This window comes from Haliotis cracherodii, unplaced genomic scaffold (assembly GCF_022045235.1).
Source record: "Haliotis cracherodii isolate W230 unplaced genomic scaffold, xgHalCrac1.p SCAF_1, whole genome shotgun sequence".
Lineage (NCBI taxonomy): Eukaryota > Metazoa > Mollusca > Gastropoda > Lepetellida > Haliotidae > Haliotis > Haliotis cracherodii.
Genome location: NW_027266264.1, coordinates 52,430,371 through 52,445,586, shown reverse-complemented (window position 1 = coordinate 52,445,586; position 15,216 = coordinate 52,430,371). Strand labels below are relative to the sequence as shown.

Below are 15,216 nucleotides of genomic sequence, written 5' to 3'. Positions count from 1 at the left end.
ATTTACAGTGGGTCCTAGAAGGCTTGTTTTTTCTTCAAGACAGGTAGTGGGATCTTGGTGTATTCCAGATAGGTCTCCAGGAGAAATATCGTGTTGTCCAACTGAACCTCGCAGCTGTCCAACCTGAAACAAACATCAACACTCTGACCTCACAGTGACCCTCCAGCTGACTCCTACAATGCATTATTGCAGGATTCATTAACATGTAGACAAGGTTTTATGGTCTAGAGCATATTCATGATATGCATGCCTTGTACAGGGGCATGTAAAGGAAAAATTATCAGAGCATATTATACCCTGCATGGCACTAAATATCAAGGTCAACACACTAAGTTTGTTGTGGCACGAGTACAACAATGTTCACTGTACATACCCCATAAAACTATGCACTGTTACCTTCCTCTCCTTGTACACAGAACTATGAGTGAGTGAGTATGGTTTTCGCCGCTTTTAGCAATATTCCAGCAATATCGCGGCGGGGGACACCAGAAATGGGCTTCACACATTGTACCCATGTCGGGAATCGAACCCGGGTCTTCGGCGTGACGAGTGAACGCTTTAACCACTAGGCTACCCGAACGCTTTAACCACTAGGCTACCCGACCGCCCACACAGTACTATGACACTGGTAGTTACCATAGATCTTGCAGCTGCTAATTTTGGGGTTACAAACCCCTGTGAACCATCCAATCTATGAAGTCACCTCTTACGACAAGCATATGTTGATGGGGACCAATTCTGACCAGGAATCCGACTGAATAATTTATATTGACGATCTTACAGATGCACTTCTTTGTAAAGCGTTAAAATAAAAAACTCAAGCCCTTTCTAAAGGTACTCTTTAATCTCAAAGCCTTTTAAGACAGAGCATCTGATTCAAGTCCTTTTCATGCCAATATGAACTTGTTTTCAAAATGGGAATATTTTTGGATAGAAAAACAGCAGAAATTACAAATCTCCATCTCCTTTGCTACATCATTTGTAGATTTCTACACCAACAGTAAGTGTGTGTACTTCATGAGCTCTAAGGGACATGTTCATGAGGTAACGGATACCATATACTTATAAACCTCCTACGTGTTTGTGTAACCCTGGCAGGTAATAGAGTGCATTAGTTTTTATGTGATGCCTTACAGTCTGGTTCACAATGATTGAAAGGCCTCCTATGAGGGCTTACAATGATTGATTCTACACCCTCCTCCAGGGGCTACAATCAATGTAAACCTCACATATATTTAGTTTTGTAACTGAGCCACCGGAGTAGATGATGAAAAGTTGTTCAGATTGACATGTCATGAATCTTCTGCTCCATGCTGCACATGGTTTTTAGCTCGCAATTTTTCTGATCGAATTCCTTTCATACCGTGACACATTGTACTGTTTCACTATAAGGTATCTCAATGTTTTCTTATTATCCAAGTGATGGTGGCTTTATAAGTTGGACAATTACTTGAGATTGTAAACCCTGCCAGTAGGGAACATACTGAAGGGGCCTATGGACTGTCTAGGTTTACAATCTCAAGTAATCCTGAGGAGAAGTGGTTTCTCCTTTACATACATATTGACAGTTTTCTTGACTTTATCGAGCTGTGCCCTCTCCGGTGGTGTGATCATCTGTTCAATTTCTTCCTTCTGAGCTGCCTCCCCACCCTCCTGCTCCAGCGACGCGATGATGGCCTCCACTCGCTCCTGCTTGTCCAGCAGACGTCTGCACAACAGAGAGTGGGTGATGCACAACAGTGGGTAGGATGTCCACGACAATGGACTGGTGATGTACGAGTGGTTGGGTGGTGCACATCAGTGGGTGGTTGGTGCACAACAGTGGATGGGTGATGTACAACGGTGGGCGGGTGGTGCACAACAGTAGGCGGGGGGTGCACAACAGTGGTTGGGGGTGCACAACAGTGGATGGGTGATGTACAACGGTGGGTGGGGGGTGCACAACAGTGGATGGGTGATGTACAACGGTGGGCGGGTGGTGCACATCAGTGGGTGGGTGCACAACAGTGGGTGGGTGGTGCACAACAGTGGATGGGTGATGTACAACGGTGGGCGGGTGGTGCACATCAGTGGGTGGGTGCACAACAGTGGGTGGGTGGTGCACAACAGTGGATGGGTGATGTACAACAGTGGGTGGGTGATGCACAACAGTGGGTAGGATGTCCACGACAATGGACTGGTGCTGTACGACAGTGGTTGGGTGGTGCACATCAGTGGGTTGATGGTGCACAACAGTGGATGGGTGATGTACAACGGTGGGTGGGTGGTGCACAACAGTGGTTGGGGGTGCACAACAGTGGATGGGTGATGTACAACGGTGGGCGGGTGGTGCACATCAGTGGGTGGGTGCACAACAGTGGGTGGGTGGTGCACAACAGTGGATGGGTGATGTACAACGGTGGGCGGGTGGTGCACATCAGTGGGTGGGCGCACAACAGTGGGTGGGTGGTGCACAACAGTGGATGGGTGATGTACAACGGTGGGCGGGTGGTGCACAACAGTAGGCGGGGGGTGCACAACAGTGGGTGGGTGGTGCACAACAGTGGATGGGTGATGTACAACGGTTGGCGGGTGGTGCACATCAGTGGGTGGGTGCACAACAGTGGGTGGGGGGTGCACAACAGTGGATGGGTGATGTACAATGGTGGGCGGGTGGTGCACATCAGTGGGTGGGTGCACAACAGTGGGTGGGTGGTGCACAACAGTGGATGGGTGATGTACAACAGTGGGTGGGTGATGCACAACAGTGGGTAGGATGTCCACGACAATGGACTGGTGATGTACGACTGGTTGGGTGGTGCACATCAGTGGGTTGATGGTGCACAACGTTGGGTGGGGGGTGCACAACAGTAGGCGGGTGGTGCACAACAGTGGGTGGGGGGTGCACAACGGTGGGGGGTGCACAACGGTGGGTGGTGCACAACAGTAGGCGGGTGGTGCACAACAGTGGGTGGGGGGTGCACAACGGTGGGTGGGGGGTGCACAACGGTGGGTGGGGGCTGCACAACGGTGGGTGGGGGGTGCACAACAGTGGGTGGTTGATCATGCAATTAACCAATATTACAGTGACCTCTGGCACAATAAAGTCTGAACCAGACAAATCAGTAGCTGATCTGAGCAACTTCAATGACACAATGCCGTAGTTGCTTCTTATGACCATTGATGACAAGCCATCATTGCGTCTTCATAACCGATACACGCCACACATAGCAGTAAAAGTGCTAAAACAATGACAACTGACAAACCACATGTCTGGGTATCAATAAAACCTGCACGCTGAACAGGAAATCTGTTATCAAAGTAAAAATATTTTAATGACCCCAAACACTGGGAAATGTCTGCTTACTTGTGATCTGCAACCTCCATTTCTCTTCTCATCATTGAATTTGCAAGGGCCTGAAATCAGAGTCGCAGCATGTTGCTGTAAGGACATTTCTCATCTGAAGACAACATACTCTCTCTCAACCAGTAACAAAACACCAATACTAATTAAAGTATTTCACTTTGATCTACTCTTGTGGTCCATGTGTACACCAACTATTCATCTTGTGGTCCATGTGTACCCCACTATTATTATTCTTGTCCATGTCTACCCAGCTATTCATCTTGTGATCCATGTCTACCCAGCTATTCATCTTGTGGTCCATGTGTACCCCAGTATCTATCTTGTGGTCCATGTGTACCCAACTATTCATCTTGTGGTCCATGTGTACCCCACTATTATTATTCTTGTCCATGTCTACCCAACTATTCATCTTGTGATCCATGTCTACCCAGCTATTCATCTTGTGGTCCATGTGTACCCCATGCAGTATTCATCTTGTGGTCCATGTGTACCCCACTATTTATCTTGTTGTCCATGTGTACCCCACTATTCATCTTGTGATCCATGTCTACCCAGCTATTCATCTTGTGGTCCATGTGTACCCAACTATTCATCTTGTACAAACCTTGTAGCATCTCTCCAGCAACATGCGAGCCACCTGGTCAATGTCTACCTTGAACAGGTAGAATGTCCGTGAGGGGGCATGGTCCGGGGTCTTGGATATCTCCTGATATATAAATAAACATTTGCTGAAAAGTCCCCCTTCTCTCACAATAAAACGTGAAACATTTGTATTCCAATTGGTAAGTAAACTCTCTTGTTTACATGTGAAAAAAGTGCTTCTTAGGTATCACATTTTAGAGCTTTGGTCTCAGGGTGAGTGAGGTAAAGGTTTAACATCACACAGGCATCACCTCAGCCATAGAGCGATGAGAGCAAATTACACATTTATTTTAAAAGGTGTCATCAAAAGAGAATAAACAATTAGAAAATGATCACTTATTCAAGAGTAAAAGCTAACTAGTCTTAAAGTAACAACCTACCAATCTTATACATCATTATTAACATTAAATACCACTAACATACAGGCTATAGACAATCTCATTAAAATCTATTAGTTCTTGCTACTGCTAAACAAAGATCTGAGGACATCCCAGTATAGGTCATGTCAAACCGACCTTTCACAAACTTTGACCGACCAATGGAATGACTAACAAGAAGTCGACAATAGCCAATCAGAAGGCAGCTTAATCGAGCTTTACGGCACGAGTTTTAAACTGGCGACTACGCTATGTAACATATTTTGACATGTACTCAATTAAAAATTAAAAACTGATCAAAAGAACATCCTGAAATAGCTAATAGATGGTCTAGATTGTATGAATACAGACATAAAGCCCATAACTGTCGTTCGGAATACCCTGTGTCGTTCAGACATGACCCGCAATGGGGTGTCCTCAGATCTTTGTTTAGCAGTAGCGAGAACTAAGATCTGATTTTAATGAGATTGAAGTTACAGATCACCAGTCATTTAGTCATAGAGCAAAAAGTGATTTGTTGTTGTATCTTAAGCTCCAATATCTATCAACATGATCAAAGCTTGAAGAATAAAACAACTCCAAGTTAATCAGTATTTTCTCCTTTTTTTAATAAAAAAACCTCTGGATTCAAGCTTGTGTCAGTTTGTGTGTGCATCATGTGTGTGGTATATGGAACACACATGTACAGAGGGCAACACTTACAGTGATGGACACAAAGTTCTCAGCAAACATGGTGTACAGAAGATCCTTGGCCTCCTTTGCAGGGATCATGGCACACTCCTCTATCTGAAGTCAACATGTGTTTAACTTGAACAACATCCTCAAATACTACCCATAAGGGCACAAAGTGTCATAACTATCCAATATTGCAAATGGGCATTTTAATGAGTCTCAGTGCTGTTTGGTCAGTTTAAGAGATATGACGATGTGACATAATCCACTGTTCATGATGTAATCCACTGTTCATGTCATCCATTGTTCATGTCATCCATTGTTCATGACATCCACTGTTCATGTCATCCACGGTTTATGTCATCCACTGTTCATGTCATCCATTGTTCATGTCATCCACTGTTCATGTCATCCATTGTTTATGTCATCTACTGTTCATGATGTCAACATCCATTCTTCATGTCATTCATTCTTCATGTCATCTACTGTTCATAATGGCATCAACTGTTCATGATGGCATTTTCCATTGTTCATGTCATCAACTATTCATGTCATCAACTGTTCATGTCATCCATTGTTCATGTCATCTACTGTTCATGATGTCATCCATTGTTGTGTCATCCATTGTTCATATCAACCATTGTTCATGTCATCAACTGTTCATGCCATCCATTGTTCATGTCATCTACTGTTCATGATGTCATCCATTGTTGTGTCATCCATTGTTCATATCAACCACTGTTCATGTCATCAACTGTTCATGTCATCAACTGTTCATGTCATCAACTGTTCATTATTTAATCTGCTGTTCATGTCATCCATTGTTCATGTCATCAACTGTTCATGATGTCATCATCCATTGTTCATGTCATCCATTGTTCATGATGTTACATATTGTTCATGATCTCTCACAAAGAAACATTACCTCATCTGAACAATAAGCTGACTTCAGTGAAGTCTCAAACCTCTTTCTTTCTTTAATTTCTTAAATTGATAATGTGTAATATATACAATAGCTGACTCAAAACTCAGAATAAAGGAATCTGTCCTTCGTGAAGCCTAGAAATCTGAACCAGGAATCCACACTTGTCATCACTGACATTAATGGTGATCATTTGGCCACAAAGCGCCATGATAAAAGTGAAGGCGATAAGCATTCTCTGAAATAGATGTATGTACATCAGTTGAAGGTTCGTCTCACCTGCTTCTGTTCAACGTGTTTCTTAAGGAGGAGGACTCGGAACAGTCTCACACACTTGGAGCCGAACCTGCAGATGGATGTGAGACACTGTATTGACGATAGAATATCTGCGCAGGATGTTCACTATAGTCATATTTCTCTGCTGAACAGATCTTCTTACAAATAATACACGTCATGATTCACATAGATCATATCAAGCTGAAGATTTGTTGTAACCAATTACTTTCATTTCCTTCAACTGAACGGCAGTACTCATTGAATCTTAAATACATCTGGTAGATCTAGTTATTGATGAAGGCAGAGGAGGACATATCAACATACAACAGAACACAGCTACACTTCTCACCTTTCCTGCACCACAGATTCAATGTGTGCCTTGCAGAGTGCTGTGAGAGACTTGAAGATGTCTAGCAATGAGTTAAGGACTGCATACATCAATGCTGGGGCATTTGTAGTCGAGATCATTACATAAATGTGCAAATTTTATTAAGTGGGCATCAGAATTCTTAACCATGAATACTGACAAATCACTTGTAAAACCAGAAGGACGCACACCATCACATAAATGTACTTTAAATGAATGTATTTGTCTTATCAAGCACCTTTCTCCACTAAGTGCCACTTGACCAACTTCTAGATCAATCTGTAAGTAATCTTTTAAGTACAATTTACATGACAGTCCATATTTGTTGTTCGTATTACATATTTTTCCCTGAAACCAGCAGTGCAGAATAATAATAAGGGTGTATGGTTTAATAAGCGCCAACTTTCGTCAATTTCCTAAGCTCTCAGGGTGCATATCATGGTGAAAACAGTATTCACACTTTAGGCTTAAAAAATAAAAGAAGTGGTTCTCAGGCAATGACTTTTGAAAACATAGTGCAGGTGGGCGGTGTTTTTTAGTCTTTTTTGGCTTGTTCAAACTGGTATGTAACCAAATACACAGTTGTGCACCATCAGCATGAGAAAGGGCCTCCCTACATAAAGAAGCAAACAAACTTCTACTGTCGCCTTGACCATAACATGAGAGGCACAGTAGGCAGAGGGGATGTAAAGGGAGGTAACTGCATGCTTCATTGGATGGCATCGTTTTTAAGTATTAGGATTTTGTTTGATGTTTTATAATGGAAATAAAAACGAAATGTGCGGCAGACCTTATGATGAAGTCGGTGGTGCCTGAGAACCAAGACCATTATCTTTTTAGCCTTAGGATTAGCTATTGTAAAGAACTTGGGTATTCTATCCTAAAAACTGTGTCAAGAAGCTTACACTTCACAGTGACAATAACCATTAGTTGAGCATCAACATCGACATCAACAAATCTATAGGGCATGTCATTATTATTCTTGTGCTTTGTTTGGATTATTATTTACTCATTTATCATGAATAATAATCTGTTTAGCTGTATGACCGCTGTCTGTAAATAATCGAGTCTGGACCAATGATTAATATTAAGTAATAATGACGTTCTGTAACCATGGTCACGATCAAAAGATCTTTAACCATGGCAACAAGTGAAGGATACTGACGACATACATTCCCCCTCCACTGTCTCCCACTTTGCTGACAAAATCACACTGGAACAGACATGGAAGTCAAAATTACCGTTCTTCAAAGGTACAATCAACTATGTGTCAACAAACCATTTTTTCTCCGCAAGCTCAAAATCACAATTTATATCATCAATAACAAAAAAACATAATAATACAAACACAGGTCTCAAACATCATTGGCATAATGATCCAACATATTGATAGTGAAACCCTGTTAATACAGAGGGTACCCAATGAAATTGTCTGAGTTCCAGGTTAATAAATCATGGGTAGTAAGATCTCTTTTATCATATGCTGAGGTTTCCAACAATAACTGTCCAGAGAGCAAGCTATTCTGGGGCGCGTTGTTCAGCAAAAGGTTACAAGCTTTGCTGCACAACGCTGCTCACACACCTGTGCAACTAAGTGGATTAGAGCACTTCATTCAAAATGGTGTCGCTTATTTCTTTGAGTAAACGTATCACCGATACTAGCCACACCTTTGCCACAAGAGTCAGATCAGAACTGTAAATACACTATTATTGGTGAATAACAAAACACAAACATTGCAAACATAGCATCCGTTTCCCTTGCTCTTCGGTCACCAGTAAGGACAAGTTACCTTTGGCGACTTCTAGAAGTACATACTGTGACGCCATTTTTTATTTTGCTCACTGCCGTGTGCACCACCTCTCAGTCGCAGTGAGTGGTAATCGCAGCACTGCATGGAGCGAAACGTTGTTTAGTAAATAGAAGTGCAGCGCTATGCATCAAGGCGAGTATACAACACAGCCCAGCTTAACCATTCTAACAGGGTCTGGACTGATGAGGTTTCACTCTCAACAAAGAAGCATGGCCTCCCCACCATTGAGTGTCACAGGCAAATGGCAGGTGGGGGAGGAGAGAGCACAATTTTAAATATTCTTCAAACAATACTGCATCTATTCAAGTGAATGTACATACCGAATCATCGGCAATAATGGAGAGATACTGTTCAACCACCCTCAGAGTCATTCCCTGGTCCTTGGGTAGAGATTGGGAAATCTGAGATATAGAGGAGCATGGTTCAAGACTTTAACACTACAGGATACAGAGAAACTTTGACTATGAACTTGTCCATTACATCCACCGTTGTTTCTTCACCAAACCCATTCCTCATTTTCTTAGGAACAGTCAAATCTTGTGATCTCCCAACTCATCATCACCATCATCATCATCATCATCAATCACCATCATCATCATCATCACCACCATCATCAAATACCAATCATCATCATCCCCATCATCATCATCATCATCAAATATCAATCATCATTAAGATTATCATCATCACCATCATCAATCACCATCATCATCATCACCACCATCATCAAATATCAATCATCATCATCCCCATCATCATCATCAAATATCAAATATCAATCATCATCATCATCATCATCATCATCATCATCATCTGCTATTCTGATATATATTGCTCAGATAAAAAATGGAATATGATCACATCTATGAACAATCATGTTACAGTACACTAAAGATCACAGGCACACACAAAGAGACTCACAGAAACAAATCAAAATGACCACATTTACCAAGGATCATGTTTCTGTATGTCACAGACACAAAGACAGACAGGGCCGAGATCCACAACGTGAGTGAGTGAGTTGGGTTGAGCGTCGCTTTGAACAGTATTCCAGTTATATCATGGCCCCACTTCCACACAGTAAGATTAGCACTGTAATGATGATGTTCAACAATGGGAATACAGCAATCACAGTTAAAGGTCACTTTGTGAAATAGGATCCTGCTCCCAATAGAAGCCCACTCTGGTCATCCTTACCTCGTTGATTGACATCGGCATGGTAACAGGGGCTGTCTGCTCAGTCCTCACTTCACTGAGACGAAGCATGGTCCGTACTATCTCACCGGCTTTCTAAAAATAGCAGAAGTCAAGTCATTTTCACACTTGTGACCCTAAATAAAGGGACCACATCTTGTGTCAAGGCAGCCTATGATCAATGATATGGAACAATAATCATTCAAACTCTATCTAGCAACAGATAGCCAACATATTTCACATACTCTATGATAATGAAGATAAAAGTCTTTGAATTTCTATTTTCAAAATCACAAAACAGTCAGCTTAGCGATCCTTTTCGTCAACAGCATTGTAAACCACTGACGATATACAAACTGACACCATGGTGACCTTTACTGCTGGGGAGTACTTTGTAGATATAGTAGTCCATCTGACCAGTCCTCTAAGAGAATAATGTATTATCCAGTGTATTATATGTACATTCTATTTTGATAATACCATTTTGCTACAAAAGCATCATTTTGAGGCTGAGACACAATGCTAACAATATATGTTCAATTAATATATTCACAGAATCAAGAGAAATTTTGAGTTTGTTTGCTGTTTAATGCCACACAATATTCCAGCGATATGATGGCAGTCTGTAATCAATTTAATCCAGACCAGACAATACAGTCATTGACATCATGATCGATCTACGCAGTTTGGATATGATGACATGTATCAACAAAGTCAGCCAGCCTTACAACCTGATCCATTAGTCACAGTCACCTCTTATGAGGTGAGGTGAGGTGAGGTGAGGTGAGGTGAGGTGAGGCGAGGCGGGGTGAGGTGAGGTGAGGTGAAATGGGGTTTTACGTCACGTCCAAGATTATTGCACTTCTATAGCGACATGCATGCACATGTGCGTGTGTTCACCTCTTGTGACAAGCATGGGTTCTTGAAGAGCAATTCTTACCCAGAAGGAGATGGTGACATCACTTCCAAGATTATTGCACTTCTATAGCGACATGCATGCACGTGTGTGTGTTCACCTCTTGTGACAAGCATGGGTTCTTGAAGAGCAGTTCTTACCCAGAAGGATATGGTGACATCACTTCCAAAATTAAACCACAGTGGCAAAGGAGTACAGGGTATTCATCATCATCATAGGATGGAGATTATATCATGATAATACACTGGATGATTGAGGATGCTTTGAACAGTATTTTAGTTATATCATGACATGTGGGCTGAATAAGTTCAAAAAAAGGTGCAAGTCATGGAAAAACCACATTCATGAATCCAACAGTTTAAAAAACATGGAGGCCAACACAGTCCAAGGATCAGGGACACATGGAAGGATCAGGGATTTGAATCAAAGACAAGCAAATCCTGGCTCAGCTAAGGGATGCAACTCTGCATAGTGAGTTGTAATGGGTTTGATCACAGTGCCACTTTTACCCCCTTGCTAATATCTAATAGATGTAAGAACTGTGGATTAGAGAATTTAGGAAAGAGAGATCTAAATTGATTTGATCAATACGGAGTTTGCATTGAAAGTAGACTTATCTCCCACCTTGTCTATCTTGTTACAAACAGCATCGATGATGGCCTGATCCCGGAAGTGCTGGTGAAAACGGTCAAAGTTCACCTGCCAGTACAAACCATCATCAAATGGAACCTGAAATCAGAGGATGCTTCTATATTACTATTCATCCACAAAGTCTGGACAAAAAGCATAGAAACATATTGGTCGTTGAAACTGGATAGGGTTGTTAATTGCCCACACGAAACATGGAAATGGGGGTCCAAATGTCATGCTCTGTTAAACAATGTCCCACTGGTAAATGTACCTGATAAATTTGCAGGCAACAAGTTGTCCACAACAAAAACGTCTTAGTTATTCTAGTTGGGAATCCCTACAGTGTATACGCAATAAGTAAAACTATGGCCATGAGTCTATAACATGTACAAGCTAATCTTCCATGTTCCATAAACTGACTGACATTTATTGATCAGAATCAAAATGAAGTTGCATTCTATAGGGTTTCAATACTTAAAAAGGATTTGGAAAATTTAACTTTTAAGTAACAAAGGCATCAAACAATCAAACAATAATGGTCATATAAAATTTAAAATACATTTTTTAATGAAAATGCTTCAGAAAATAACCTCTTTTTCTCCTCCTTCAGTCTTAAGTTTCTTGGTCGGGTTGGAATGGTCATCAACTGACCGCTTCCTCTTGGGACCTGTAAGCACATATTTCTCATGTTCTTGTCAACTGTGTCAAAATAATAGTAACATATGTTTTTAGATATCTTACCATTCATTCATTATAAATATTTCTTAAAAGATTTGTCTTCTGAATTTTTGTTAGGGAGAAGACAAAATGTATCTAATCACACTGTTTTCCTTTAAGCAATGTTTAAACATTTCAATAAATTTTATGACAATGAAACTTTTTGTCAATTTATACCCTCCGTCTCCAGCGGTGTTTGGAACAACTCCTCTCTGTTCTGTGGTGATTGAAGGGAGATAACTCTGTTATTATCATCTTTCACAGGCTCCAAACTTCTATGCAGAAAGTGAGTTCTCACCAAACTCGAAAACTTGTCCTTAACCAGTGACATGTTGATTTTAGGATGACCTATCAAGAGGAATTTAAAAGAGAATATAAAAAAAAATAAGACAACAAAAACATGACAGAATTCTGCTTTGAACAGTATTTAAGATTATGTCACATCACTGCATCAATATAACAAGAGTACCCCCTGACATAGAAACAGTGCACAGACACAAGTATAAATCCAACCATGCTAACCACAAGTGATGTCCAGTTTAACGGATGTATTATATCATGCATATGTTACAAAGTCACACCTGACAATCATGACAATACAATACAGGATATACCTGTATCAATTCATGTTTAAATGCTGTATTTTCAAAAAGTAATATTTACGAAGTTTTGAATAAACCTGCCTTATGACTAAAAATGCTCAATCTGATTACACAATGCTATGAGCACATTGATGCATAGTTAACTTTCCAATTACTCTCTAGTATCAGACCTGTCAACCAAAGAGAAACTTGAAAAGCTCAAATCATTTGAGTTTTAATTGATTTTGTATCTTATGTCTTTGTTTACAGAAGCATTTGGTATTTCACAACATTTGTTTGTTGTTTAAAGCTGCAATCAGTAATATATCAGCTATATGACAGTGGTCTGTAAATAATCCAATGATCGACATCACGAGCATTGTTCACACAATCATCATGGACCCTTTAGAGTGTCCATGATGCAATGTGGGACAAGATAACATCCATCAACCGAGCCTGACCAGCTGATCCCATTATTCGCCTCTGGCGACGAGCCTGGGTTGATGAAGATAATTCTAACCCGGATCTAAACAGAGGCTGTCAGTGTCATCATGTATCCATGTTTCACAGCATGCACACTACCATGAATACAGTCACCCAGTATCATACAATTACAGACACATGTTAAACATGTCTAACTGGTAACACTCACTCTCTCAATCTAGTCTGTGTGTTTGCTGTTAAACACTCGACCATATTCCAGCTATATGATGAAGGCCTGTAAATACTATCATCTCTTCAAACTACATTGTGAATCACCTTGAAAGGGAGACTACACTACACTGCCTATTGATCATATTCAGTATAGGTCTACACTGTTTAATTTAGTGATTCGGGGCAGTTGGGTAGCCTAGTGGTAAAAGCGTTTGCTAGTCAGGCCGAAGACCTGGGTTCAATTTCCGACATGGGTACAATGTGTGAAGCCCATTACTGTTGTTCACAGCTGTGATATTGCTAAAAACGGCGAAAAACCATACTCACTCACTAATCTAGCGATTCAAAAAATAAAACAATTTCCTTTAGGGATAAGAGTAATTATCAAGTGATAGACATACATTTGGAGTCAGTAGATAAAATGGTGGTGTTTTAATTAGATGTACTTTCTGGAGCTGTCATTTGCCCCATCCTAGTCCTCCAGAATTCCCTCTAGAATCTGACATGTCTATGAATTAAGGAAACTGAAAGAAATACTGCTAAACTAATGGTTTTCCCTGTGTGGATTCCAGGTTAGAATAGGTTCCAAGCAACCTGTGCTATGCAGGTCATAAAAGGGCGACCAAATGGGTCGGTTGGTCAGATTCGGTGACTTGTTTGATAGCATGTGTTTGTACCCTGACGACATGGATCGTTGTTCACAATATCAATCACTGGATTCTCTGGTCCGGACTTGATTATTTATAAGCTGCTTTTATAGAGCTGGAATATTGCTAAGTATTGTGCTAAACAACAAACAACAAACATCAAACAAACAAAATTAATAGTTACACATCATCATGTTAACATACTCTATAAGACAAATGTTTCTACGCACCTGATGCTTCCAGTGCTTCATTCAGACGTTCTGTTACCTTGGAAACGACCCCACTCATGAGACCTTGACCTCCCTGAAGTAATTCTTCTACCATGAGTTCAGCAGCATCTCCATACAGAGTCTTTGCACAGTATATGTACTTAGGGTATCTGACATGCCACAAAATTCTATCACAAGATATCCCATATTCAATGAAAGATTTTTTGTTTTGCTCAAAGTGAACTATATTTTGATGACTCAGCACCCACAGGGCTCTCTTCACCTGCAGTAGAAACAATACAGATCATTACTACAACTCTGAATTAGTATCTCTTAAAAAAGTCATAAAAAAAAATTCTTAAAAGGAGAGGATGTTGACTGTTCTAAAGCTTTATTTGGAAACATTAGCCGATAACCCCTGATCGACCACGGCTCTGCTCGCCTTATTCGGCAACAGAATGTCCTGCTCCAGTGATCACTCCACGGGCGTAGCCTTGTCACATGACCAGACTTTTCTCTTGTTAGTAAACAGACAGGATTAATGCAACGCTTTCTATGTCCTTTAAATACTGTTTTGCTTATAACGCCCAACCTCTGAAAATACATAATTTTGATAGTGAATGAGTGAGTGAGTTTGGTTTAACACCGCTTTTAACAGTATTCCAGTTATATCACAGCGTGTCAGCTTAATGTGGGCGGAAAGCCTGAAGTGATACAGGTCTCAGACGTTTACCACTTCGGTGAAACCCACGAGTACAGGTATGGTGCTGACAAACCTAGAAACATAATCGGGCGAACCGGGATTCGAACCCACAATCATAGGTTTCTGGCGTGCCCAAGAGACGCGACTCTGCACAGCCTGGGTCACTCGTGCCCCCCATAATTTTGATAGAAATAAGCAGCTTCGTTGAAGTTAAAAGCCCCAGTGAGATGATAATTTCAGAACCCATGGAAAACCTAGATTTGCTTCATTTAAACACAAACAGGGACATCGTTCTTCTCCACATGTCCCTGTAACTATACCACCGATCATGACGTGCACTTACACTGTTATGAGGAATTTTTGTGTCTGTGGTTATTAAACGGAGAGGGCATGCTCCCTTGGCCATAAGATATTTTCCTATTTTGTAAGGAAGTTCTCCATAAAGGTCTTTCAAGATGCGAGCGCATAAATCATTTTTGCTGCGAGACATTTTGCCAGTACCACCGGTATCTCGGTTGTCTCACGCCACACCGTGCAATTTGGAACCGGAAG

The 15,216-nt window shown here is 41.1% G+C and overlaps 1 protein-coding gene across 1 annotated transcript; it reads right to left on the bottom strand.

The window, feature by feature from the left end:
• Nucleotide 1: 1 nt before the first annotated feature.
• LOC139465493 (DNA-directed RNA polymerase III subunit RPC3-like) lies at nucleotides 2-15,183 on the bottom strand. Its single transcript, XM_071247217.1, has 15 exons — nucleotides 15,008-15,183; nucleotides 13,983-14,244; nucleotides 12,048-12,218; nucleotides 11,744-11,820; nucleotides 11,148-11,252; nucleotides 9,611-9,703; nucleotides 8,734-8,814; nucleotides 7,764-7,815; nucleotides 6,585-6,645; nucleotides 6,239-6,305; nucleotides 5,068-5,151; nucleotides 3,951-4,052; nucleotides 3,347-3,396; nucleotides 1,559-1,708; nucleotides 2-123 (listed from the first exon to the last, which is right to left on the bottom strand). Exons 1-15 carry the CDS (start codon nucleotides 15,152-15,154, stop codon nucleotides 15-17), a joined length of 1,611 nt encoding a protein of 536 aa, XP_071103318.1. The 5' UTR covers nucleotides 15,155-15,183; the 3' UTR covers nucleotides 2-14.
• Nucleotides 15,184-15,216: the final 33 nt, after the last annotated feature.